Source organism: Octodon degus, unplaced genomic scaffold, assembly GCF_000260255.1.
Source record: "Octodon degus isolate 3935 unplaced genomic scaffold, OctDeg1.0 scaffold00012, whole genome shotgun sequence".
Classification (NCBI taxonomy): Eukaryota; Metazoa; Chordata; class Mammalia; order Rodentia; family Octodontidae; genus Octodon; species Octodon degus.
The window spans coordinates 3,238,612-3,265,021 of NW_004524588.1; the positions used below are offsets into that span (position 1 = coordinate 3,238,612).

At 43.4% G+C, this 26,410-nt stretch overlaps 1 protein-coding gene across 2 annotated transcripts; it reads left to right on the plus strand.

The window, feature by feature from the left end:
- The first annotated feature begins 1,799 nt into the window (after positions 1 to 1,799).
- Positions 1,800 to 18,181, plus strand: Ddx47 (DEAD-box helicase 47). Of its 2 annotated transcripts, none has more exons than XM_004626077.2 (12): positions 1,800 to 1,910; positions 2,668 to 2,761; positions 9,516 to 9,704; positions 9,916 to 9,987; positions 10,177 to 10,295; positions 11,042 to 11,113; positions 11,233 to 11,349; positions 11,859 to 12,005; positions 12,881 to 13,018; positions 14,064 to 14,134; positions 15,343 to 15,472; positions 17,469 to 18,181. In XM_004626077.2, the coding sequence occupies exons 1-12, from the start codon at positions 1,806 to 1,808 to the stop codon at positions 17,598 to 17,600; spliced, it is 1,386 nt and encodes a 461-aa protein (XP_004626134.1). In that variant the 5' UTR covers positions 1,800 to 1,805; the 3' UTR covers positions 17,601 to 18,181. The 2 variants fall into 2 exon arrangements, with proteins under 2 accessions (XP_004626134.1, XP_023565354.1); XM_023709586.1 differs by lacking the exons at positions 15,343 to 15,472; positions 17,469 to 18,181 and adding exons at positions 14,501 to 14,579; positions 14,830 to 14,909.
- Positions 18,182 to 26,410: the final 8,229 nt, after the last annotated feature.

Genomic DNA, 26,410 nt, shown 5'->3' on the forward strand with positions numbered 1-26,410 from the left:
AAAAAAAAAAAAAAAAAAAAAAAAAAAAAAAAGAAAGAAAGAAAGAAAGAAAGAAAGAAAAGAAAAAAAAAGAAACACAGTGAAATCCTTCTTAGCTTGCATGGTCTCTGATCTCAACTGTGCTAAGTTTTACTTTATCTAGGTAGCATTTTTTTTAGGGACAGGGTACTAAGGATTGAATTGAATGCCTTCATAATGAACTACATATCCAGCTCTTTTTAATTTTTTTTGTTTTTTGAGATAAAGTCTTTCTAAATTGCTAGATTGTCTGCCCACATCCAATCAAATTTGTGATCTGCCTGCCTCAGCTTCCCCAGAGTGCTGGGGATTACTGGGCTGCCCCACCACACTTGGCTCCAGGATACATTTCTAGGGCATGCATTTTGTACCAAGAGCCAGAGAAACAAAGGTCGTTCGTCTCTTACATTGTCTCTCTTTCCCATGCCTTCCTATCTGTAATCTGTCTCCATGAAGAGTTATTTTAAATATGCAGAGCGTATCAATTTCCTGCTCAAAATTCTTTTTGTATTTCAGATAACTTCTGAACCCATAGCTTTGGCTGCAGTGCCCTACTTTGCCTTACATTTTCTGTTGTTGAAAATATCAATGTGATCCCTAAATCGGTGCCTCTCTGGGCGTGGAGGTGGGAAGGACTCCAGACAATCGAGTTCTTTGCAGCTTTCAAGACAAAGCACATTACCTTTACACCTTTTCTATCTTGTATATTTGCTCTCTTTTATCACCAATTCTCTTATTTCCATTTGCTAACCCCCAATTTTATCTCAATTCCCCTCCCTCCACGTGTAACCATTCTAAAATGTTTCAAGGGTATTTTCTGTTATGCCCTATGGGCATGTGGTTTAAAGTATGCATCATATACCTCATACTTTAGGTTTCTGAGATCTAACTGTATTGCTAAGGGCATGCTCACACGCCCGGTATACACATTTTAAGGGTCCACGCTTCCTGTGAGGGAAGCCAGGTCGCCTCCTACTGGTCACCTCCGGGAACAATGCAGCAGGGACCACTGGCAGCTTCAGCACAGAGGCCCCAGTGAGCATAGGACAGGCAATTTGCAGCACTTTGCTGATTGGCGGCTGAGGGCTTTACAGATTAGCCTCACTGGCCTCAGGGCCTTTGCACCTGCTCTTCAGGCAGTCTGGAATAATGATTTCTTGAGCCCTTCAAGGACTTTCTCTTGCTCCCCAGTGAGGTCTCAGCTCAAATACCATCGCTCAGAGAGGCCGTCCCAATCTGGCTGTTATCCCTACAACTCTCCCTCATCTGGCAGTCTTCCTCACTTTCATTTACATGTCAGCACCCGTCACAATTTGCAATCATCTATAATCATTTACTTATTACCTATCTTTTCACCATTAGAGTGGGGTGGGCATCTAGCACAGTTCTAGCTAAAGCAGGCTCTCAACCCCTATTTTTGAATACATGAATGAAATAATAAATGAATACCATTGTGAAATGGACCCACTTAACTTTCTACGGCTAGAAAAACAGGAAACATAACGCGCAGGTAGGTAGGGCAAGTGCTATTTATTTATTTATTTATTTATTTATTTTTGGGGGGCAAGTGCTTTAGAAAGGAGTCAAAAGGCAGGTGGAGGCCCAGGCCATGGACGTGTGGCTCCCTTGCTCTACAAACGCGCTATAATTCCGGAAAGTGGAACTCTCTTGAGGGTTGGTGCTAACCTCCTCTAGCCTGCAGGGGGCGCTCGAAACACGCCATCATGGAAACTACGTTTCCCAGCATCCCGCGCGCACCCAACTCACTTCCGGCACCCACCGGCAACATGGCGGCGTCCGAGGAGCACGATTCTCCTGAAGAGTCCCAGTCTGCGGCGGCGGCGGCGGCTGTGGCGGCGGAGGAGGAGGAAACGAAAACTTTTAAAGACTTGGTGAGAGTGGGTGATGGTGGTATCTTTTCTGAACTGCTGGCGGTAGGCTTAGGGAGGAGGGTTCAGTCTCCTCAGATTCCAGCTAGCGTAGAGAAGCACCTCGGGGCCTTCCTTAGGTTTCCCGCAGCTCGCGAAGCGCGGTTTCGGCTCAGAATTTGGTTACAGGGCTGCTGTCGCGTTTGCCCTGTTCTGCACTTGAGTGCGGCGACGTTTACTGTCCAGAAAGTTACAAGAATCGACCTTTTTTTTTTTAGCTGGAGCTTGGGGGTCAGGGGGACCAACCAGGTCTGAATGCTGACGGAGGCAAGTGGTTGCCGCTCTGTGCCTCAGTTTCCACACGTGTGCCCTGGGGCCCTAGGAACCACTTACCTCGCTGAATTGTGATGCTCAGTCGAGATAACGCAGGTGGCGCGCTGGGATGTATCTGATGAACGAAGTCTTGAGCCGCTGTCTCACGGCGCGTGCAGTGCCAGGCTTAGGTGTGCCGTGCGCGCCTTTTAAATCACGTGTAAGGGCTCGGCACGTCACCTGCAGATGGCACAGATAAAGTCTCTGTCGAGAGGCGGAAGCATCACTGTGGACGCAAGGATAGCCTGGGCCACGTACTGGGTTGAAAGCCAGATGGACTACATAGCGAGAGCCTGTCTCAAAAACTAGGAAAAACAAACAAGCAAAAGAAACCCCAAAACAACAACAAAACAGGAGGGAGGTGGGAATGTGCTCTCCTTCGCTGAGGTGTACGTTTCTTAATTCTAAGGGCGTGACAGATGTATTGTGTGAAGCTTGTGACCAGTTGGGATGGGCAAAGCCCACCAAGATCCAGATTGAAGCTATTCCTATGGCCTTACAAGGTAAGTTGAAGTTAAATACGTGGCCTGAACCGATTCAACAGTCAATTCAGAAGGTAACACTTGTGATAGCTGTTGCAGGCAGGCTTAGTCAGAGTGAAATAAAGATATGGATGGTCTGTAATGATGCAAAGTTTGGGCCCATTGGCTTTGAAAAAGTCACCAGGTTTACTGAATTTAGTCTAACTTATTTTTTTTTTTTTCGAGACAGGTTCTCACTATGCCGTTCAGGCTGGTCTTGAGCTCACTTTGTAGCCCAGGCTGGTCTCTTTAAGTCATAACGTTCCTGGGGGGGCCTGCCCCTTGGCAGGCCTGCCCCTTGGCAGGCCTGCCCCTTAGCTCAGTTCTTTAAGTGGCTGCTTCAACAAAACAGTCAGGCTCAGGTTGCTGTGGTTTGATTCCCACAGTTCAAGCCAGCCAAACCTGCCCTGAAGGCATTCGAAGCAAAAAAAAAAAAGTCATAACGATCCTGCCTCAGCCTCCTGAGTGCTGGGATTGCTTAATTTAATATTTGAAGGGATTTGTTCTCTGCCTTATAGGCAGACTTTAAGGAAACATTGTAATAAGTGTACTAATAAGCAACTTGTTAGAAATGATGAATCAGTATAAGCATAGTTATACCTAGGGACAGCTGGCACGGTTGTAGTTATGTATCCCTTCATGAAGGGAGTATGCTCCAAGAAATGTGTCCATTAAGCAGCTCTGTCCTTGTGTGAGCCTCAGAGTAGGTGATCACCCAGGGTGTGCGGTATAGAGGTCTGTCACTTGTTATGTGGGGCATGACTATTTTGTCTGGAAGAGTCAAGAACTCTTTCTGTGAGACGTGTGTTATATTTGCAGCAGAACTGGCAAAATGCTGGCCAGTGACTATAGGGATTGACAGTAACAGGAAGAACTTTGAAACAGAGAAATAACATCCCATTCTTAGATTTGTGGTTGTTGGTGGTTTTGAGATGGGGTCTTACTATGTACTTCAAGCTGGTGTTGAACTTACTGTGTAGCCCAGGCTGACCTCTGCTCGCAAGTGTGGGATTATAGGTTTGTGCCACCACACTCAGCTTAAGACTCTTAATGTGCTAATTTTATAGGTGTAGGGTGAGTGGGAAAAGGGAACCAGGGGTGTTGGTAAACTGAAAATCATTAAAAGCTTCACAGAAAGTAAGTGTGCTTTAAGTGACATGATCATAAAAGAGGGCTATGTTTTAGGGTTCCTTTATCCCTTTGAGAATCAAATAAAAGTAAAAGATTTCTTCATAAAAATACACAAATATGCCCACACATAAAACTTGGCATGTGATTTTCTTTTCTTATCCCAAATTCTTGCGGAAGTTCAAAATTAAAAATTGCTGATTAGCTCAAGACAGAACAGCGCTTAGCACTGGTAAACATACACTGACCACACTGTATTTCTTAGGTCTGGAGAATCACAGTTTTGGGGGACAGTCTGAGGGGCAGTAGGTGTTTTATAATGTTAATGACTTATATCTGAATACCCCCCCACAAGCCTCATGAACTCAAAGGTGGAGGTTTTAGAAGGTGACTGGATTGTGGGGCTTATAGCTGAACAGAGTGGGAGGTGGACGTCAGAAGAGGTAGCTCACTGGAGATGTGGGCTGGAAGGGTATACTGTGTCTCCTTACCCAGCTCCTCCCTTTTCTCTCTGCTTCCTATCCCCCATGCTATGAGCAGTTCGCCTCTGCTAGGCCCCTCTGCCAAGCTATCCTGCCTTGGAGTCAGCCAGTATGGACTAAGTATTCAATTTGTGAGCCAAAATAAACCTTTCTTCCTTTAAGTTGTGGCTGTTGGGTGTTGTGTCCCAGGGACAAGCAAAATAACTAAGACTTAATGTTGAGAAAAAGGCACAGTGGAGCATACTTGTAATTCCAACTACAGTAGGGAGGCTGTGTCAGGAGGATTGCAAGTTTGAGGTCAGCCAGGGAATAGTGAGACCCTGTCTCAAAATAATTTTAATTTTTTTTATTTTTTGTTGGAACCGGGGATTGAACTTAGACCCATGCATTTGCCAGGGAAGCGCTTATTTCTACTGAGCCATCTCCTCGGTCCCTCCTGTCTCAAAATAAATAAATAAATAAGAAAGGCTTAAGGATATATCTCAGTGGTGGTATACAGTGAGTTCAATCCTAAATACCACCAAAAAAAAAAAAAAAAAAAAAAAATCACTAATAGTTGAACTGAGTGCCTTTGGTCTAGAGAAGAGAGAGAGGATAGAATATGGTAATTCTGGGTTTTAATGATTGAAACTGTTACATGGAAAAAGGATTACACTTATTCTGAGTAAGTCCTCTTGCTCCTTCCATAAATAGTAAGATAACTACTGAGAATTTAATGTCAGGAAAAGCACTGAATGTTGACTCTGCTTTTTCTAAGAATTTATGGTCTAGTAGGGAAATAATTATAAATCATAAATTTATGACAAGATAGACAGGGGCAAACAGATGTTTCTTCAAAATTCTGTAGCCCATTATAATTGGAATGGATTCAGAGAAGATTAATTTTATTTTAGTGTTTGGTTGGGGCAGTTGAGGTGAACCTTGAAGACCAAGCTTAGAAGTATTTAGACATTCAGATATGATGAGCGAGTGGACTTTCTAGTCACGGAATAGCAAGCAGAAAAAGACAAGAAGGATGGAAAAATGGACACCTGTGGCGATTTGTAAGCAGCTGACTTAGAGTGATGAAAAGGTTTAGTAACGTGGTGGGGCAAGTTGTGAACCCAAATGCCAGGTGAAGGAATTCAATCTTGTTCCATGATCAGTGGAGCTCCTTTGGGGGTTGTTTTGTAGCAGCAGAGTGAAATCACTGTGAGCTCTGTGCCTGGAATATTGGTCTTACAGTTCTGTAAAATCACTTATAAACAGCCTGATGGCTGGGAAACCAATTAAAAGGTCATTGCAGCACTTTTGGCAATAAATGATGGATAGTGTGGTGGTGAGAATGAGATGATGGAAAAAGAAGCGCAATGATTGTGTGTCTGGTTCCAGCAAATAGAGGGTGAGAGGCAGGAAATCTAAGTTATTGCAGTGCCGGGGCAGTGGGTTTAAGGCAGGTATGTCTGAAATGGTAACACAGGAGGAAAGTAATATCAGCAACAGTTCAGTTGGAAGGGATTACTTTCAGATATGGTGAGATAGAGTTGACTAGTACATAGTTCTTTATATTTTAATTCAATATTGAGACAGGGTCTTGTGGTATTCCAGGCTGGCCTTGAATTCAAGATTTTCCTGCTTCAACTTTATGAAGGGGTGGGATTACAAGTGTGTGCCACCATGCCTGGGTTTAAATAATCTTAACAGGTGTTTGTTATACTTGATTAACATTTAACTTTTATTTTGGGACTCCTCATGATCTCAGTATCTGCAGAGCTACCTAGCCCTGGTTGTCCGTTGCTCTGAAACCTTCCAGTAGTAGAGAAAGTGGGCACAATAGCTTTATTGGTGAGGGCAGTGAGGCCCACAGAACTGAGTTGCTTGGGTAGAATCCTACTGCTAGAGTTACGAGGTTGAATATAGAATCTTGTCACTCAAAACCCTGCGCTCTAGGCCCTGTGTCCCAGAGTGTTATTCTGAAAGATCATCTATTGATGGTTTTTGAGAATGATTTCCTTCCCATGCTGCCTGTATCATTTATTTCCATTTCAGAGAGCACTTAGAGTTGTCCTCTAGGGATTTTAGGTTATTAATGGCTCCATATACAAGTGCCTCTGTTCAGTGTCAGTGGTATAGCAGGGTATGGTGAGATTTATTCTATTCTCAAGGAGTTTATGGATTCTATTGTTTCCTACTTAGTTATCAGCAGAAAAAGGCTTAGGGGTGTTGAGAGGAAGAAGAGCGGTAGTACAGAAACATTGATCAGTTTTAGAAACCAAGGGTTGCCTTGGGCAAATCATAAAAATGGAAAGAACACAATGTGGACCTCAGTTGCTGACAGTGGGCCTTGCTCAGTGGCCTGGCACCGGCACTCAAGCAAGATAAGCCCCTGTGTGTGCTATGTCTTTCTTAGGAACTCAGATTTTATGATTTCCTTTGACAAAAACAGAAGATGTGCAGTAGTGTCCCCACTGCCCCTCAAGGTATCTTGTGGCAGGGCCTTAAGTTAGGGAATAAAAATCTTGGGGAATCATTAGCTTACACTGATCTTTATTTCTCAAATAATTCACTGTTACTTACTCTGCATGCAAGGAAGACATTAAAATAAGTAGGTGAGTCAGAAGTGTTATTCCTGGACTGGTTCGTTTTTGTAATTTTTTTTTTTTTTTTTTTTTTTTTTGCGGTACTGGGAATTGAACTGAGGACCTTGCGCTTGCCAGGCAAGTGCTTCTACTGAGCTATCTCCCTGGGCCTGTTTTTGTAATCTTTATAGAATTACTCCCTTGCCTGGTCTCATTTGTATTTCACATCTGTGCATAGAAAAGGCATGCTTGAAAGATAAAGGGAATGTTTAAATTAAAAAAAAAAATCTAAACTTGTTACATAAGAGACACTGCCAAGGATGCACTGTTGGTATGAAGCTCCTACTTCCTAACCTGTATTTTATTTTTTTGGTGGAACTGGGGATTGAACTCAGGCCCTTGCGCTTGCCAGGGAAGCGCTTATTCCACTGAGCCATCTCAGCCGAAACTAAATTATCTTTCTTTCTTCTTTTTTTTTGCGGAACCAGGATTGAACTCAGACCTTTGTGCTTCAGCCATCTCTCTGGCCCCCAGACATCTCCCTGGCCCCCCTAGCCTGTATTTTAGCCTGTAGTTTGCTCTTTATTACTCACTTGAGTTACTGTGGGAGCTTTAAGTTCCCTGTGTCCAAACAAGAGTCATGGTCCTGGGGAAATAGCTCGGTAGAATAAGCGTGTGCCTGACAAGCATAGGGTCCTGAGTTCAATCCCCAGTACTGCAAAAAATAAAAATAAAAACAAAGAGTCATTATTTTACTCTCTATAACTACTTTTCTGTAGGTTCTCAGTTTTTGGATTTTGAGTTTCCCATACTAAAATTTTTTTTTTTTTTTTTTTTTTTTTGGTGGAACCAGGGATTGAACTCAGGCCCTTGCACTTGCCAGGGAAGCACTTATTCCACTGAGCCATCTCCCCGGCTAACTGAGCCATCTCCCCGGCCTCCCATACTAAAATCTTGTATGTTATTCACATTTACTTTTTGATTTTTGCTTTTGAAGCGGGGTCTCGCTACATTGCCCAGGCTGTCTTTGAACTGTGAGGCTGAAGCAGTCTTTCTGTCTCAGTCTCTCGAGTAGCTGGGATTATACAGGTGTGCTCTGCTGCATTACACCCCTTTTGTTAACTTACTAAACCTTGCTTCCTCCTGTGCACACTGCCTCACCCCTCTCAGACCATCCTGTCTTCCGAGTTAATATCCTAGTTGAGCTCCTGTTTATCCTGTTTGAGTAATCTTTGATGACAAGGAGCAGTTATGTTCAGTGCAGTTGTCCTCTTGATAGCTGCTCTCTCTGCACCTACATAATTACAGAACAGCTTGAGCAGCAACTGTGGAAGAAGTTGGTCATTTTTTTAGTGCATTGCACCCTTGTGGGCTGTGGCCAGCCTAGAAATAATGGTGTCGGCTTGGGAGTTAATTTCCCAAGTTATGGCTGATGCGGCGGTAACAAATCTTGGTGGTCTGTTCTTAAGGGATCACTCATGACTTTCTTACAGACTGGGTAGTATAAATGACACGTACTTTTAAGCTCTTGGGCCTCTATATGCCATCCACCCTAGAGTGTATCTTCCTAAAGAACAGTGTTGAAACTGGACAAGGTGCTTATATCTCTCTGACCTTGGCTACTCGGGAGGCTGAGGCAGGATCCCAAGTTTGAGGCCTGCCCGGGCAACTTAGTGGGACTTTGACTCACATACAGGATGGGGATGTAGCTCAGTCATAGAACACTTGCCCGACATAAGTGAGGCCCTGGTGTGATTCTCAGCACCACCAAAGCAGTCACTGATGATGAAATTCCCTGAGTATTGAAACCCCTGGCATAGCTTGTGAGTTTCCTGTCTGTTCTCTTCTCTTTCTCTGTAACCCCTGTGCTCAGTGCCATTGCATTTTTCTTTTGGCACGCTGTGTGTGTAGAGGCCCCTCCTCTTTCTTCATGCAGGTGTATACTTCCTGCCCGTGCTCATTCATACCAGTGCTATGAGCTGGCCCCGCTGAGCAGTAGCTGCTACTCTGGTATGTTCTCTGGTGTATCCTGTTTTAAAACCCTAACACATTGTAACCTATTTGTGCATTTGTCTTCCTCAGCATTGAATTTTGAGTTTGTCTAAGACAGAAGTGTAAAGACCTGTGTGTCTCAGTGTGGTATGTTCAGGAAGAAATGGTAGCAGGAGTGGGGAAGAGACCAGAAGACAAGAGTTGGGTTAGGTGGTGGCTGGTCTGTCTGGTTGGCGAGATGGACACCCCCCCCCCCCGCAACAGTATGGATGTTCGTTTATACCTTTGCAAAGTTAGTAACACATGGCACAGGTTGCCTAGTGACTAATAGCTGACATTAGCCAGTTATGATGCTTATCTCAGAACTGAGGTAGCTTGTTTGCTAACAACACATTTGACTAGTTTTCTAGCTTCCATGGCTCCCAACACAGAAGCTTTAAAATTTCTTTTTATTCAGATTTCCTGACACCCCCAATTCATCAAGTATTTTCTTCAGCAGCTTCTTATACCCAGCATCAGGTTGTTGAGGAGCTCAGAGAGAATTGTTTTGTATTAGATGTTTTCTTTTTCTTCCAGGTCGTGATATCATTGGGCTGGCAGAAACTGGTTCTGGAAAAACAGGGGCCTTTGCTTTGCCCATTCTGAATGCGCTGCTGGAGACGCCCCAGCGCTTGTTTGCCCTGGTTCTCACCCCTACCCGGGAGCTGGCCTTTCAGATCTCAGAGCAGTTTGAAGCCCTGGGGTCCTCAATTGGAGTGCAGTGTGGTAAGTGCCCAAGAGAGACGTGCTCTGAGGTGTCCCAGCAGGTGGAAGAGAGTGAAAGGAAGTGCTGGCAAGAGTTGCTGACCTAAGAGCTTTGGGAAGAGCTTTACCTGTGAGGTAGCTGGTGTTGAACAGAGATGCGATGCTGACTTGAGGATCACTGACTTATGGAGAAAGTTAAGAATCTTTTTCTGTCCTCTTAAAATTCCTGTAGCTGTGATTGTAGGAGGAATCGATTCAATGTCCCAGTCTTTGGCCTTGGCAAAAAAACCACATATAGTAATAGGTGAGTAATTGAGGAAGGTAAGAAGCACTTGCAGTGGTAAATGGGAGGAAAGCTACCAGTGTGTGGAGCAATGGGTTTCTGTAATTCTTATTTTTTAATTTCTTTCTTTTGGGGCTGTGTGAGGATGGTAGATCACGTTTTCGTTCTAGTTCTGAAATGCTGCCTTTTCCCTTCACCCTTTCTTGCTAGCGACTCCTGGCCGATTGATTGACCACTTGGAAAACACAAAAGGTTTCAACTTAAGAGCTCTCAAGTACTTGGTCATGGATGAAGCAGACAGGATATTGAACATGGATTTTGAGACAGAGGTGAGTTCTTAATTTCTTGGTTTTTCATAGTTACCTCAAATTCTTTTCCTAAATTTGGTTCTTTGTTCCCATGTTTTTGTTTTTTACTGTATGGGTGATTAAACCCAGGGCCTTTCCACTGAGCTACATCCCCGTAGCCCTCTTTTGTTTTTGTTTTGAGGCAGGGCCTTGGTAAGTCACCAAGTTGCCCAGGCTGGGCTCAAACTTGTAACCCTCTAGCCTCAGCCTCACAGAGTGCTGGGATTCCAGGTGTCAGCACCACAGCTGGCTGCTCCCTTCACTGTGGAAAGCTCTGCATCTGTCTCAGCAAACTGGTGTCTCCACCGGCTTTCTCCATTCTCAGCACTCTGCCTTCCCAATGTCAGTGCCTCAGCATTTCAGAAATGAGAAGTGTCAGGGACAGTTTCCTTTTGTATGTTTAATTTAGACCTCTGCTGTATGCCTTGGAATACTTTCTTTTTCTTTGATAACTCCCTTGTCATTGATTATGTTCTTCTTGGTCTTTCTTTTAGCTTTTATCTGCTAACTTAAGCTACTTTTTATCTAAATGGCATTATTGTATTTTTTTATGGCATCTGATATGGCATATTAAATAGTAAATTCTAGCTGAATTGAACTGACTTTTGAGTCTCAAATCTCCACAGGGGTGTATCTAGTAGCTCAGTCTCCACCTCCTTCACTGTGCAGAAGATTTGCAGGTGTCTGGTGAGCTATCACATTGGCATCCTTTCCTCTTTGTACCTCAGGTTGATAAGATCTTGAAAGTGATTCCCCGAGACCGGAAAACCTTTCTCTTCTCTGCTACCATGACCAAGAAGGTGATATTTGCTGGAACATGTTTTCTTCTTTATAAAAATTGATACATTAAAGTAATAGTAAAATACATAAAAATAAAGTTGGAACATTTAGGAACTAGTGTATGCTGTTTCTTTTTTAGGTGCAAAAACTGCAGCGAGCAGCTCTGAAGAATCCTGTGAAATGTGCTGTTTCTTCCAAATACCAGACGGTTGAAAAATTACAACAGTATTATCTTTTTATTCCCTCTAAATTCAAGGTGAAGTGTTTACTTTGATCATTCCTGCCTCTCCCTTTTCTCACCAAAGCATCTGAAAGTGTCAACTCTTGATTAGCTGAGAGCCAGATGAAGGTGGAGTCACTGTTTGCTTTAGGCTGCATGTTGTGCTTATATTTATCGCAGATAAGTCAGACATTCTAGGAATTCATAGCATGGGCAACCACAGTTTTGAAGTCCTGATGTAATTACTTCCTGCCTTCTCTTCTCTTCCCCCACCTTATTTTTTTTTAAAGGAGTGCCTAATTTTGTGTTTTAATATAAAAACTTCACCTGGTTGCTGAGGTCTACTTCCCTAGGGATGGACTGCAGGCTGTGTTAGGGAGACATGGTTTGCACATAGGTCACAGTACTGGTTAAGACATGTAAAGCTGGCAGCTGGTGGATAATTGAGAAGCACTTGTATAGGCTTCATCTTTCCTTAATGTGTATATTAGATCCCCATTCCTCTTGGGTTCAATTACATATTTTGTTTTGGGTTTGTAACTTAGGATACCTACCTGGTTTATATTCTAAACGAATTGGCTGGAAATTCCTTTATGATATTCTGTAGCACCTGTAACAACACTCAGAGAACAGCTCTGCTGCTCCGAAATCTTGGGTTCACAGCCATCCCTCTCCATGGGCAAATGAGTCAGGTAAGCGTTCTTTCATGTCATTAGCCATGAACTGGTAGCATGCCTTATAATAGTAGAGTTGTATTATGAAGACATGGGGCATTAAAGCCTCATTCCATGCATGTTGTGATTTTATAGGCTTTGAATTGTTGCTCTGAAAGCACACTTTATCAAGACAAGAAGAGGCACAGATTAGAGTATTTTATTGGTAGTCATCTGTTTTGTAAGTTCTTACATTGATTTATATGGCCCAAGTGGTAATAGGACTTTGTTCTCTAAAGACTTGCAATAAATTATTTTCCAGTTGTGTTTCTGTCATATTAAACAGTCTGTTTTGCATTACTCTTTGTAGCCTGATTGTTAAGTATTTCTTTGTTTTGACTTGTGAAGCTCTGTTCTGAATTTAAAGGGAAAAAAATGTTAAAAAATTTCTCTGAGTTCACAATAATGTTGGCTATTTTATATATTTTACATTTCAAGATTTCTTATGTCTCCAAGATTAAAATTTTTCCCTTTTACTATTAGTGTTTATTGATCCTGGGTTTTGAGCAGTGAAGATAGCTTGGTGGTCTGAGTGCCTGCCTGGCAAATGTAAGGACCTGGGTTTGATCCCAGGTACCGCATGCCATGCCAGCCACCAGAACTGGGTCTGGTGGCACATGTCTGTAATCCCAGCTCTAGGGGAGGTTGAGACAGGATCACTATTAGTCTGAGTCCAAATAATAAATAAATTAATTAAAGAAATTTGGGTTTCAATGCATGTATTTTGATTATAGCCATCCCGTTTTTCTACAGCCTCTCCTTTCCCTTTGTCTAATAGTCTCCCTTCTACTTTCCTGTCATCTGTTTTAGATTCTTCCTGTTGGAGAGTTCTTATTTCTTTTTCATCATTTCAGAGCAAGCGCCTAGGATCCCTTAATAAGTTCAAGGCCAAGGCGCGTTCCATCCTTCTAGCAACCGATGTTGCAAGCAGAGGTTTGGACATCCCACATGTGGATGTAGTTGTCAACTTCGACATTCCAACTCATTCAAAGGTAGGTCCAGTTGCTACCCTGATACTCTAGTCTCTAAGTTTATTTCTTAAATGTTTTCTTAGAACAGTTTTTTTGTCCTTAAATTAGTTAAGTAACAAAGCCCAAGAAAGCCCTTGTTTATTCATTCATATCAGCTTGCACAAGGCCGTATATGTAACATCAATAAATGTGAGTGAAGGTAGCAAGGAGAGTTGTTGGATGTTGTCACCCAGAGGGGCAGATCCTGATCTGTGTCCATCTCTTCTCTTCGGCAGTGACAGTATTTGGTTCTTAATGAATCTCAAGGTTTCTTAACTTTGGCCCTATTACCATTTTGGGGCAATGAATTCTTGTGGGGTTGTCCTCTTGCAGGAAGTATGCTTAGTGTTCCTGTTCTCTACTCACTAGCTGACAGGATCCCACACTTCCAGCGTGACAGCCAGAAATGCTTCCAGGCATTAGCAGATATTTCTTGAGATGACACAGTCCTAAAGAACTCTGTATCTCTTAGCTTCATATTTAACTGCAGTAGATAAAGTGCTGTCTCACTTGATTTTTATAATAACCTTTATGTTTGGGCATGTATTTCTATCTCTGTTTTATAAATAGAAACCAAGGTTCAGAAGGTTATGTTGTTTGCAGGTAAAACCATAGCTGACGTGTAAAACCTCTAGCTCTTTTTTTTTTTTTTTTTTTTAATGTTTATTGTTTATTTATTTTGCAATACTGGGGATTGAACTCAGGACCTCATGCTTGCCAGGCAGGCACTTCTGGGGCTGAGCTACACCTCTAGCCCTAAAACCTCTAGCTCTTTACCATGTTGCCTCTAACTATGGAGATATGCTTTATAGATTTTTTTTTTTTTTTTTTTTTTGGTACAGGATTGAGCCTGGGACCTTTTCAGGGTCTTGCTAAGCTTCCCCGGCTGGACATAATTACAGTCCTGTTATTTTAGCTTTTCAGAGTGCCTAGTGTTTTCTTTCATAGGTTTGTAGCAAGACTTTGCATACCTAGTTGTTCACTTATAATCCATATAACCTGAATTTGTTTATCCTTTTTGCTGCAGGATTACATTCATCGAGTAGGTCGAACAGCTAGAGCTGGGCGCTCTGGGAAGGCCATTACTTTTGTCACACAGTAAGTTAATCCGCATAGGGTATTGTAATGTGAGGAGCAGACCACAGTGCTAGGGGAGGTCCAGAGAGTTGGACCAGCTTGGAAGTTGGCTCTCTACGGTCTGCTTTGCTAAACACTTAAATGCCACCATACTGGTTTTTATATTTCTTTCTTTCTGGATTTTGTATTTTTAAAATAGAAATAATACCTACCTAGCAAGGTGTTGATAGAAATTGGAGACAATTTATGAAAAAGATCTAGTTTGTTTGGTATATAGAAGCATAAGAAAATTGGTACTTGTTTCTTGCAGTGGCTAGACTTGGAGAGTAATGATTTTTCCTTTAATTTAAACAGCATTACAATAACTGGATTTTTTTTTTTTTTTAGGAACAGATTTCTATGTATCTATGGCTTTTCTATGAATAAAGAATACTGTGGATAACTTTCTAATAGGCCATGCACAAAGATTGCTTTTTTTTAAAATATTAGTTTTCCTCATTTTATTTTTATTTTTTTAAATTAGTTTATTTTATTTATTTGTGTGTGTGTGTGTGTGTGTGTGTGTGCGCGCGCGCGCACGTGGCCAGCTCTGCCCACCAGGGGGCGGGGCTGGCTGGCATGTGGTGCTGAGGGATTGAACTGCGGTCCATGTGCTTTGCTAAGCTTGTTCTAAGTAGGTGCTTTAGACCACTGAGCCATTTCACCAGCCCCCAAAGATTGCTTTTGATTATTATGTAGAAAAGGATTACTGGAGCCAGCCAGATAGCTCAGCGGATTAAAGCGCCTGCTGTGATTGGCCTGCTGTGCTGGCCCTGCCCCTGGGGCGCTGAGCCAGCAATGGAGACTGGGAGTGGTGGCAGGCACCCTAATACCACCACTTGGGAGGCTGAAAAACCAGGAAGGGTCACTATGAGTCTGCTCTAAGTAGTGAGACCCTGTAGACCCTGTACTAAGTACATTATAAATAAATTAATTAACTAGAGAAGGCTTACTATGTACAATATTGCTTAAAACTGGCTTTATATTGCATCATATTATCTAATGTCCTATAGTGGTTTTTTGTTTTGTTTTTTTTTCCCCCGGAACCGGGGATTGAACTCAGGACCTTATGCTTGCCATGCAAGTGCTTATTCTACTGAGCCATCTCCCTGGCCCCTAATGTCCTATAGTTTGATTATGGGCAGATGTTTGCACTGTCAGCCAATCAAAGCCATCCCATGTTTTCCCAGGTATGATGTAGAACTCTTCCAGCGCATAGAACACTTAATTGGGAAGAAGCTGCCTGTCTTTCCAACACAGGATGATGAAGTTATGATGCTGACAGAACGTGTGACTGAAGCCCAAAGATTTGCCCGAATGGTATGCAGCTTGCTGTCCTTTTCAGCAGTCTCTATGCAGTAATACTAGCTGTGCATCAGATTCTATATTATGTTAATCCTCTTAAAACTCGAGAAGCGGGGTATCATTTTGTTCCAAATTTAAGATAAGCAAAAACTAAGGTTTGTAGACATGGTAGATAATGGGCTTTAGACCATGTAACCACATGGTTGAATCAACATTCAGACCTAATCTGACCTGAGTGGCCACATTATCAGCCCGTGTTCATGGACTCTATTATATGTGGTTAAAAAAAGCCCAACAGACTTGAGGTCAGGAGACCTGGCTGTGGACTGTACTAGATCATTTTGCCTAATCTCTCAGGATCAGTTCCTCACCTATGAACTGGGAATAATACTTGCCTTGCATATCTGTGGTGTTTGGTGAGCACCAGAAAAGCTTAAATAGCATGTCATTACTAGTAGTGGTAAAAGCAGCAGTGGCAAGGATGAGAAGATTCTAGAAGAAACTTTTGAGTGTTCTTGTCTTCCTAAGTTCTAGACCAAGAGAGGGAGAAACTGCCCGTCAGTTGCTTTCTGAGTGGCTGAACTGCAGACTTGTTTGGCTTATCTGTCTGCATGAACATTTTTGTTTGTTTGTTTTTCTCCTCTTTTTGGGGGGGTGGGGGGGGCAGGTACTAGGATTTGAACTCAGGACCTCATGTTTGTCAGGCAGGTGCTGCACCACTGAGCTGAATTCTCAGCCCTGTCTGGTATTTTGTTGATAAAAGTACTGCCTGTGCTTTGGGAAAGAAATTTAGAAAATACAGAAAGGTTTAAAGTACTAGATAAAGCTGGGGTTGGTGGCACATACTATAATCGTAACACTTGGAAGGCTGGGGAAGAGGATCATTGCGAGTTCAAGCCCAGGCCTGAGCTACATAGTGAACTCGGGCAGTCTGAACTGCTGAACTGCATATTGAGACCCTTTCTCAGGAAAAAAAAAAAAAAGAAAAAAAATGAAAAGCTAAACAATCTCCCACAGCACTATTGATAACATTTGGCTATTTTCTCTTTACCTATAATTGGAACTTGTTTTGGAACTCAGGGCTTTCACACTGAGCTACATTCCCAGCTCTTTAAAATGTTTGGAGATAAGGTCTTGCTGAGTTTCCCAGGACAGACTTAAATTTGTAGTCCCCTTGCCTCAGCTTCTCAGAGTGCTGAGATGACAGGTGTGTGCCACCACACTGGGCAGTGAGCCTTTCTTTACATCCCCACTTTCATACTTCCAAGCCCCTGACCTCTGACCAGTTCTTAATAGCTACAAGGGATTCTATCAATGTATGTATCATGGTTTACATTGATGGATATTTTTTCTTTTTTCTAGCTTTTTAAAGTTTTAACTAATACTGTGTTGAACATCTTAATATTTGCAGTTTGGCATACTTGTCTCCTTAAATTCCTAGAGATAGAATTCTTAGGCCAAGAAACACACATAAATAAAATTTGGATTTATAGATAATGTCAAATTAGAGGTAAATTTTATTATACCTCGGATAATACGTTTTCTTAATTTCTTAATTTTTATTAGTACATGCTTGTGGTATATAATAATTACATGCATTGTGGGGAGTTGGTGCGTGTGTATATAGTGACACGTTTTTATTTCCCTTCCCTGTCTTTGTCTTGGTTCTGTTTTTATTTTTTTTAATTTTTTTGGTGGAACCAGGAATTAAACTCAGACCCTTGCAATTGCCTGGCAGGTGTTTATCCTACTGAGCTATCTCCCCGGCCCCCTTGTCTTTGTCTTAGATCTTGCCAATCTGCCATGTGAAAATAAGGGCCTGTTTTTAATTTTATGCTTTGATTACTAATAAGGTTGACATTTTGCATGGTTGAGTTTGTGATTGCTGCTCCTTGCCAGGGTCAGGTGTTCGGGCTCTTCTCGATGCCTGATCTGAGGAGATGCGGCCTAGAATGTGGTACCTCAGTGCCAGCAGCTCACTCTCAGTCGGGTCCTTTCTGCTGCCCTGCAGGAGTTAAGGGAACATGGCGAAAAGAAGAAACGTTCACGGGAGGATGCCGGAGACAATGACGACACAGAGGGGGCTATCGGAGTCAGGAACAAAGTGGCTGGAGGGAAAATGAAGAAACGGAAAGGCCGTTAATCACTTTTCCAAGGACTTGAATCCTGCTGTCTGTAAGCAGGGATTGAGAAAAAGAATGAAAGGCCTCCACCGGTGCTCCCCGGACGGAGTCTGTGGGATTTGTGTCCAGAAGCTCTCGGCCCCCTGGGCATGTGTGCCCCTTCTTCGTGGTAGTGTCATTGCCGCTGGTTGATGTGTGCAGTACTGACGTCAGTACTCGCTGTTCTTTGCTTCGATTCCTTGCTCATGACCTGAGTGGGACGTGTGTGCCCTGCTCTCACTTTACACAGACCTTTTGTCTTGATTTTCAGGTGCAAGTCACGGACTTGGGTGATGAAACACGGCCAATCATTGTAACGCAATGATGATTGGACATTCCTAGGTGGTATGAAGCTAGCTTAGCTTATGCTTCACTGCACTCAATGTAAAACAATAAACTTAAATTTTATTTTTAAAAGATTTAGCCATTTTGGAGACCTTGATATTAAAGGGATTTTTAGATTTAAGTAAGATCTTATTCCAAGTAAGGAGTTATATTATAGGTGCATGCCTATAATTCCACACTCTGGAGGAGGGTTGCAGATTGGGATTTTTTGGTTTTCAGGGTTTTTGTTGTTGTGTTTTGAGATAAGACTTTTTTGTGTAGTCTAAGCTGACCTTGAGCTCATTGTATATCCTAGGCTGGCCTGCAATGCCTAGTGATCCTCCTGCCTCAGCCTCTGAAGTGCTGGGATTACAGGTGTACACCACTATACCTGTCCAGGATTATAAATTTGAGCCCAGCATGGACAGTTTAAGGACATATTTCAAAAAACAAAAACAGGTCTAGCTAATAGGTAAGAATGTGACAGGGTAGTTAAATGGCTCACTCATTGGTGGTTTTTAACTTACAGTAAGTATTATAGTATGATTTTAAAAGGAACTTAGTGAAGGAATGGTATGCTGGATGGCTTTGAAGTGGAAGTATTTAAAGAGGCTGTGCTTCTCTTGGGGGTGGAACAAATGCCATCAGTAGGACTGACCATAAAAGGACTTAAGATCACTAAATAGATTAACTTCCCTGACTGAAGTCAAGCAGGTGGTTAGGAAGACTGGTTTATGTGGATCCTATCCCCAAGTGATGAGTGTAAAATCAGAACACACCAGTAGAGGGGGGTAATTCTAGGACTTTATTTCATTCACTTGTCCTTGGTGCCCAGGATTCTTTGTCTTCTTGTCTCAGTGATTGAGTTCAGATGATGGTGAGCTGAGTGCAAGGAAGCACTGGCCATGGAGGGCAGGGCTGGGAGGCGAGGGTTGCTGGAAATCAGAGACAGCTGTCAGCTTCCCAGCCACAGTCTTGTGTTCTGAGGACTTTTTCACATGGAAGATGCGTAATACTTTTTGTTGACTTTGTCATTTTTATTTTATTTATTTTATGTATTTGGTACAGGGCCTCACTACGCAGCTTGGACTTATAGTGATCCTCCTGTTTTCAGCCTCCACAGTGCTGGGATTACAGGCATGTGCCACCACTCCCAGTCTCTGTGCCAGCTCAGTGTGCCTGGGGGGTGGGGCTGGCGCTGCATGTGGGACCAGGGGTCGATCCCTGGCCCCTGTGCTTGCCTAAGTGGCCACTTAGTCTGCTGAGCTATCGTGCCAGCCCTGACTCAATTTTATTAGAAGAGAAGATATACATTGGCCGAATCAGGGTAAAAGAGATTGCAGAGAATCACTTGGGTGAACTATGATTGTAAATGAAGTTTGGAAGAAGAGAAAACTGCATGTGTGGTGCATCTTGAAGGTATGGCCTAAAAGTTGCCATATCTAGTGAGAAAATTACAAGGCAATAGTACTCTCTGGGTGTTTCTGGGTGATCCATTGCATGCCGGGAGACTTAAATATGCAGGTGAAGCCAGGCACGTTGGTGTATACCTGTAATGCCAGCTACTTAGGAGGATTGCAAATTTGAGACCAGCTTGGGCAGCTTAGCAAGACCTCTCAATAAAATGGGCTGAGACTAGAGCTTACTGCAGAAATGCTCTAAGTTCAGTCCCCAGTGCTGCCTACATAAATAAGTGAGTAGATGGAGTGCTTTCTGTCACAGATGCAACCTGATAAGGTGAATTCTGTGGATACAAGGGTTTGTGAATTGAAGCAGAGCATGTGAAAAATATATATGTAGCAGGTGGTTTAGTTTCTTGTATATTTCATTTTCCATTATGATGCATTTGAAAGAAGGATAAGTTAGAGGAGTCAAGATAAAAAGGGGAAAGGGGGTTGAAACAGGCAGATGGTTGTGTGGGGGTCATACTCATGACTTGTGCATCAAGCCTGCCACTTGGAATTGATTCTCTACTAACATGGGACTTTGGAGGCCAATGGCACTTGCAAGGGTGGCTTAGGATGCAGAGCAAGTGTAAATCTGAACCAGTGGATGATTGGTGTTTGATTCAACTTAGTGGTGAACTACAGAAGCAAGTTGAAGTTGGATTGGGGTACCGGTGGGGGGTCAGGAGGAGAGATTGGAATTATCCTGGAGGACATCTAAGTTTAATAATTTTTTAGTTCTACATTTCCTAATTTAAGAAACTGAACCTTGAAGCAATCTCTCCCCTCCCCAATTCTGAGTAAATATGTAAACCTTTATGACTTCATAAAGGGACTATATTGTAGTAGCCATGTAAGGCCAGCCTAGAGAAAAATATCCCCTGCTCATGTAATCATAAAGCTAAGTTATGTCGTATTCATTGATGCAGTTGGTGTAAGAATTGCTTCGTGGTATCGCATCTGCCTGTTTTTTCTGTGGAGGTGGAGGTATGAATGAAGAAGACACCCTTCTGTCTTAGGAAAGTGTTCTGGGACCCCACTGAAGGGCCTGCAGGCAGGTAAAGCAGGCCCGAATCCCAGGGCGCTCCGAGAATTGCAGTTCTTGTTAAGGGTCTGGTCAACTAGGTTGTGATTTCTGTCTCAGTCTCTCAAAAAACATTCTGGCTATCCCAGAGTTTAGCTTAATATCCAGAGGCCTTTCCAGGCAGCTTCCTGCGTGCAGAGTTTCTGCCAACACACATCAGAGACCTAGTCTAGCAAGTCCCTCACAGCACTGAGAAATGAGATCAGGAAGAACCAGAGGCTGTGTCGTGTTGGTTACCAAAAAATGAAGGAATTCAGATTATCAAAAGCAGGTCATGAAACAGCATGGAAAAATATGTCCCTAACACTAAATGAAGAGAATATACTAGAAGGCCTGATCCACACAGTTCTTAAGGTGAAATCTAGCCTGAGGGCAGATTATACATCAGGGTGTGCGATGCCTCTCTGCTGGAACCATAGACTCAGACCAGGGCACTAGAGAGTCAAGGGTTACCCACACCTACATTCCTTTTCAGGCCTCACCTGTCTCCGGTATGCACTCAGAGTCCAGCTAAAAATAACTGCAGAAACTTGAGGTCTGGGAAATGGCACCCAGCCATCACACCTAGGGGAAGGAGCTGAGTTGCACTAGGCAGGAAGGAGGCAGGAAGAGAATGCGCTCAGCTAGAGCGCAGGCCATCTCAAATGTCTGTTCGGATTCTTGGGGCTTTTGTCTGTTCATAGCCATCTGTTTACCTGATACCTTCCTAAAGCAAAGGATGTCCCCTGTCACCATGGCCCTTCAGTAACCTGTTGATGCCATCAAGGGGTTGGAAGGAGCAGGAAGGGGATGGGAATGCAACAGAGTTTGGGAAAACAGTCATGAGACCGGTTCCCTCTTGCTATATGATGTGTGCTCCTGACCCACTCTGCGCTTTTTTCTTTTCTTTTTTGGCGGTACTGGAGATTGAACTGAGCTCTCCTGTACTTGCCAGGTGGGTACTTATTCCATTGACTTATCTCCCCGGTCCTATCTGTGCTTTTTAAAATCCTCATTAGTACAGAAATTAGAGAATTTATCCGATCTGCCTCACCAAGTCCAGAGCCTAGTTTATAACATTCTGTTCTGTCCCTTCTTCCCTTCTGCTGTGTGCCACCTCCCAGCCACTGTGCCAGGTATCTGAGGACAGTACTGAGGAAAAGATTAGGTGTCCTTGCAAGCCTTAGCGCTGTGTTGTGATTATGCTTGCTACCCATGGCTTATTGGATGTTACGTCTTCCAAGGCCCAACACACAGTGGATGCTCAGTACCTACCGTTAGCTGGAACCTACTCCATGCTGGAACTTTGTGGTACTGACTCCAGCTATTCAAGCAAATCTGTCAGATAGATATTAGTGTTCCCCTAAGTGCTGTGGAGCCAGCTGGCCACAGCGCCCTTTCAGAGCTCAGAGATCTTGGGCATGTTATTCAGTCTTTTTGAATTTAAATCTCTATCTGAAGAAGCAGAGTACCTACCTACAGGGTTGTGAAGTTTCAATGAGCTATATTCTGGCTCATCATGTTGATTCACAGGTGTTGTTATTACTGTTATTCCTACCATTTTAATTTTTACAGTTACAGGGGTAAGTGACTTGCTAGGTCGTACAGTTGTGATGTGTTGAGTAAAAAATTGCAACCAGATTGGATTCCCAGTCAGCTCTTTATACTGAATATGTGTATAATTGCATATTGTATTATTCACTTAATGCTTATTGAATAAATGACTAAGCATCATTTACAGAATTATTCTTCCTTTGGAAAAGATATGCTCTACAAATAACAGTTAATAAGTGTTAAACCAGGAAGCTTTCAGAATCTGTGTTTTAAATTGACACCAACCAGGTGAGAGAACAGGACATTTTCATTTTTACCAGTAGATGGCAGAAGGAAGAAAAGGGTACCTCTATGGGAAAGTTTTGGTTGGTGAAAGAATGATTAACGGTGGGCAGGGACTGAGACAGTGACAGATTGAAAGGGCTTTCAGTGTGGTGTGTGGCCCACTGTGACTAAGGGGTGGTGGTCAGGGTGGGTCTGAGAACTACCTGCAAGGATCTGAAGGTGTCAGCCTTCTAGAAGTTTGGCGAGGTTCACCCAGAGATAGGGGCTGAGAAGGCTGACGTCAACTAAAATCCAGACAGCAGAAAGAGTTCAATAAGAAAAAGTTTGTTGGGCACAGTGACACATAACTATAATTCCAGCTACTCAGGAGGCTGTGGCAGAAGCAACCCAGGTGTGAGCCCAGCTAGAGCAACTTAGCAAGACCCTGCCTCAGTAAAATAAAATGTCTGGAGACATAATTCAGTGGTTCAGTGGTTGCCTGGCATGTAAATTCCTGGACTTCCATCTCCAGTACCAATGAAAAATAAGCAAAATCCATTGATTCCTATTCAGTTTGTAAGCAGGCTTACTAAAGTCTGCCTTTCCTGCGAGGTTGGTCAAGTCTGTGGCTCTCTGATTCTTTCTTCCTCGATTTTCCCACCACAGCCTGCCATTGGAGAACACTTGACAGCACCCCAAGGCATGTCAGTTATGTGTATAGATTGCTCCACTTGTAACTTTTTCTTTTGTGGTGCTGGGGATTGACCTTAGGGCCTTGTGCATGGTAGGCAAGCACTCTACCACCGAGCTATTTCCCCAGCCCTCGTAACCAATTGTTAATCTCCCACTGTACCCCTGTCTTACAGAGGAGGTTGAGTAGGCTTGGTCCGTAGCCCTCCAAGTTTGGTGCTGAGTGGCTGTTGAGCCAAGCTATTCATTTTGTCTTTGGTCTAAAGTGATGGGGAATTGTCTTACTGATTCAAAACAGTAGCAGCAGCAGTCAGTCCAGGTCAGACATACTATACTGGGCTATGGGTGATGGGCATTGCTCAGGGGCAGTGTGTAAGTAACAAGCACAAGGCCCTGGGTTCAATCCCCAGCATCCCACTCACACTGCCCATCAAAGAAGGGACATACTGATGATTCTGCTCCTATGAACTTGAACACTACCCTCCCACCCATTGGAAATGAGCACCCAGACTCAATTTGTCAGTGCAGATGATAAAGTACTCATACGTCAAGAAAACTAAGCCAGAGGGCTGGGGCTATAGCTTAGTGGCACAGCACCGGCTTGGCAAGTACAAGGTCCTGAGTTCAGTTCCCAGTACCAAAAAACAAAAAAGAAAGAAAAGTCAAAGTAATCTCAAGCCAGAGATACAGCCCAGCAGTATAGTGCCTACCTTGTGAATTCAATTCCCTATAGCACCCCATCCCAAGAGAAATCTCAACAAGGCTTTTACTTTTGCAAAAGGTCACAAGCCTACCTCAGCAGTGAGGCAGCAGGGTTGGGATTTATCCCTAGCAGGAGCAGCTAGCTGACTTTCCTCCCTTTTGGGTTTGGGGTGCACAATTGATCCTGATTGGCTAACTCACATGGTGCAAGGGGAATCTAAGGGGCTGCTGAAAGGGCAAGCAGAGCGGAGGGGCATGTGGAGACCAGAAAGTCCTCGGCTGTGCTAAGCTTTGCTTTGTAGCTGTGTTCCCAAGACTGGGAACAAGCAGACATTTTCTGTAACTGAATGTGTTCAGGGAGGGCTGTCCAGGTGGGCTAGTCTCCGCTGCAGTACTCCTGTTGGATAGAAAAGGCAGAGCTTCGTGTTTCCCACACACGCTCTGCATTCCTTTGGGCCAGGAGTATTTCTGCTCAACATTTGACATGGTCGAAACTCTCTAGGCCACACTATTAAATCCACTGCCAACTTCAAACCGACAACCATGTTGTGTTTTCTGGGTGGGTCAAGAGAGCAGGGACTATCCTAAGATTTCCTATTTGACATATTTTTCTTTTTAATTATGATTGTGGTTGTTTCTTAACCACTGATGAAGTCTGGGAAGCTTGTGGAGAGCCGGTGTGTGGTAGGCATTCTCAGGGTACCCGGTACCTACCACTTCATGTACTGGCGGGAATGACTCACTTCTTGAGGAAACCGTGGAACAGAAAAACTGACGCTTGTGACACTTGAAAAATGCAGAGTGGTGCTGGGTGTGGTAGTGTACTCATATAATCCTGGTACTCAGGAGGCTGAAGCTGAGTTTAAGGTCACCCTGCATTTCTGAGAAATTAGGTAAAGTGTACTTATGCTGACAACATAAAGTTGAAATTTGGTCACTCTGCTGTTCATCTGGTTTCTGTGTTTGTGCCATTAGTTTTGGTGAACCTCAGAGGGCTATGGGTGAGGAAGAGTGGAGAGGACCGCCCCTTCACCAGTTTTATATTGCCACCACGCCAACAAAAAGAAATTTGATATGGATTCTGCCGTAATATTTACCACAAACCTCATACAAAGTCAAGAGTTTTAGGATTGAGAGGACTTTGGTGATCAGCCAGAATTTGTTCATGATTTCTCGGAGGATACTTAAGTTTTAAAACTCGTGTTTGTTTTATATGTGCCCAACATCATAGTGTCTTAGACATTAAAACAAATTCCTCCGCATTAAAAAGAATTCAAGTGGAAGTTTTGTGTAACAGGCTGGGGCAGAGACAGAATGCTTTTTCAGGATGAGCAACTTCAACATGGAAGCCTCCTTTTTGGGAAGAAGGGCAGGAGATGGGGTGAATGTGTTTTAATTTTCTAGGGACTGTCAGGGAGGTGTGTGGTCCTCGTTGCCGTGGCGTCTGCATCCTGGGGGACTCAGGTCACGGTGTGATCACTAAGGACAGCTGTGGATGGGCAGTGGACAGCGCCAAGGTGAGGTTCCGGCCGAGAGGCTGTGACAGTACACCTGGGTGCGGTGCTGGGAGACAGAAAAGGGGAAAAGGATGTCACGCTAAGGTTTACAGCTGCACATTGGCCTCCATGTTTATGGTTCCCAAGGCGTAGCCGTCATTTCCTGCCCCTTCTGCTCTCTCTAGACACCCTGACTCATTTGCTGGCCAGTGGCCTATGGTCTGTGACTCATTTCTCTTCCCTGTGACCCAGAGGAGTATTTTGATGTGAAGGGTGGGGCACGGGCATCCAGGAGAAGACAGATGGCTTGACAGTTTATTGGCGTGCAGAAGGAAAGTCCTAGAATCTTATTTATTTTAACTCCTTCCTTTCTTTTTAATCTTTATTTAGTTATTCTATACAGGGTCTAGCTACGCAACTCAGACTTATAGTGATCCTCCTGTCTTAGCCTCCCCAGTGCTGGGATTGCAGGTGTGTGCCACCATGCCTGGTTTGAGTGACTGGCACCGCATGCCTGGTGTTTTTTGGCCAGTATGGCATGTGGTACTGGGGCTTGAACCCAGGTCCTTGTGCTTATGCTTGCCAGGCAGGTGCTTAGGTCACTGAACTAGCTCCCCAGGCCCTGACCTACCCATTCTATTTTTATATTTTATAATGTATAAGTATCACTATCATGATAAATTAACAAGGCTGGGTCTGGTGGATCATTTCTGTAATCCCAGTGCTCGAGAGGCTGAGGCAGCAGGACTGCCGCAAGTTTAAGGCCAGCCAAGCCCACATAGTGAGTTCAAGGCCTGTCTGTACTACATAGTGAGACCCTGTCTAATGCAAAACAAAGCAAAACAAAACAATCCATGATAAATACATACAAACATGGCATGTTAAAGGGCCGACCAAATAGCTCAGCAGAGTAAAGCGCCTGCAAGCAGGCACAGGGACCTGGGGGTTTGATCCCCTGGCCCGCTGTCCCCTAGAGTGAGAGGAATGGGGGATTAAGAGTTCTTAAACAGAACTCTTAATGCAGCCTTCATGTGTTTAATGTTTTGGGTTGTTAGAATGACGTGAATTTCCAAATTCTAATTTCAAGCCAGAATTTATTCTCCAGTTTCTTTAAGTGTTCATATAAAGTATGTGAGCTATTTGCAGTATTTCTGGGTGTAGTAGAAATTCTGTATTTACCCCAAATAAGGCTAATTTAAAGGCCAAGTGCTCTGTGTTAGAGATATTGAGAACTTGGAGAGGTCCCCTTGTCA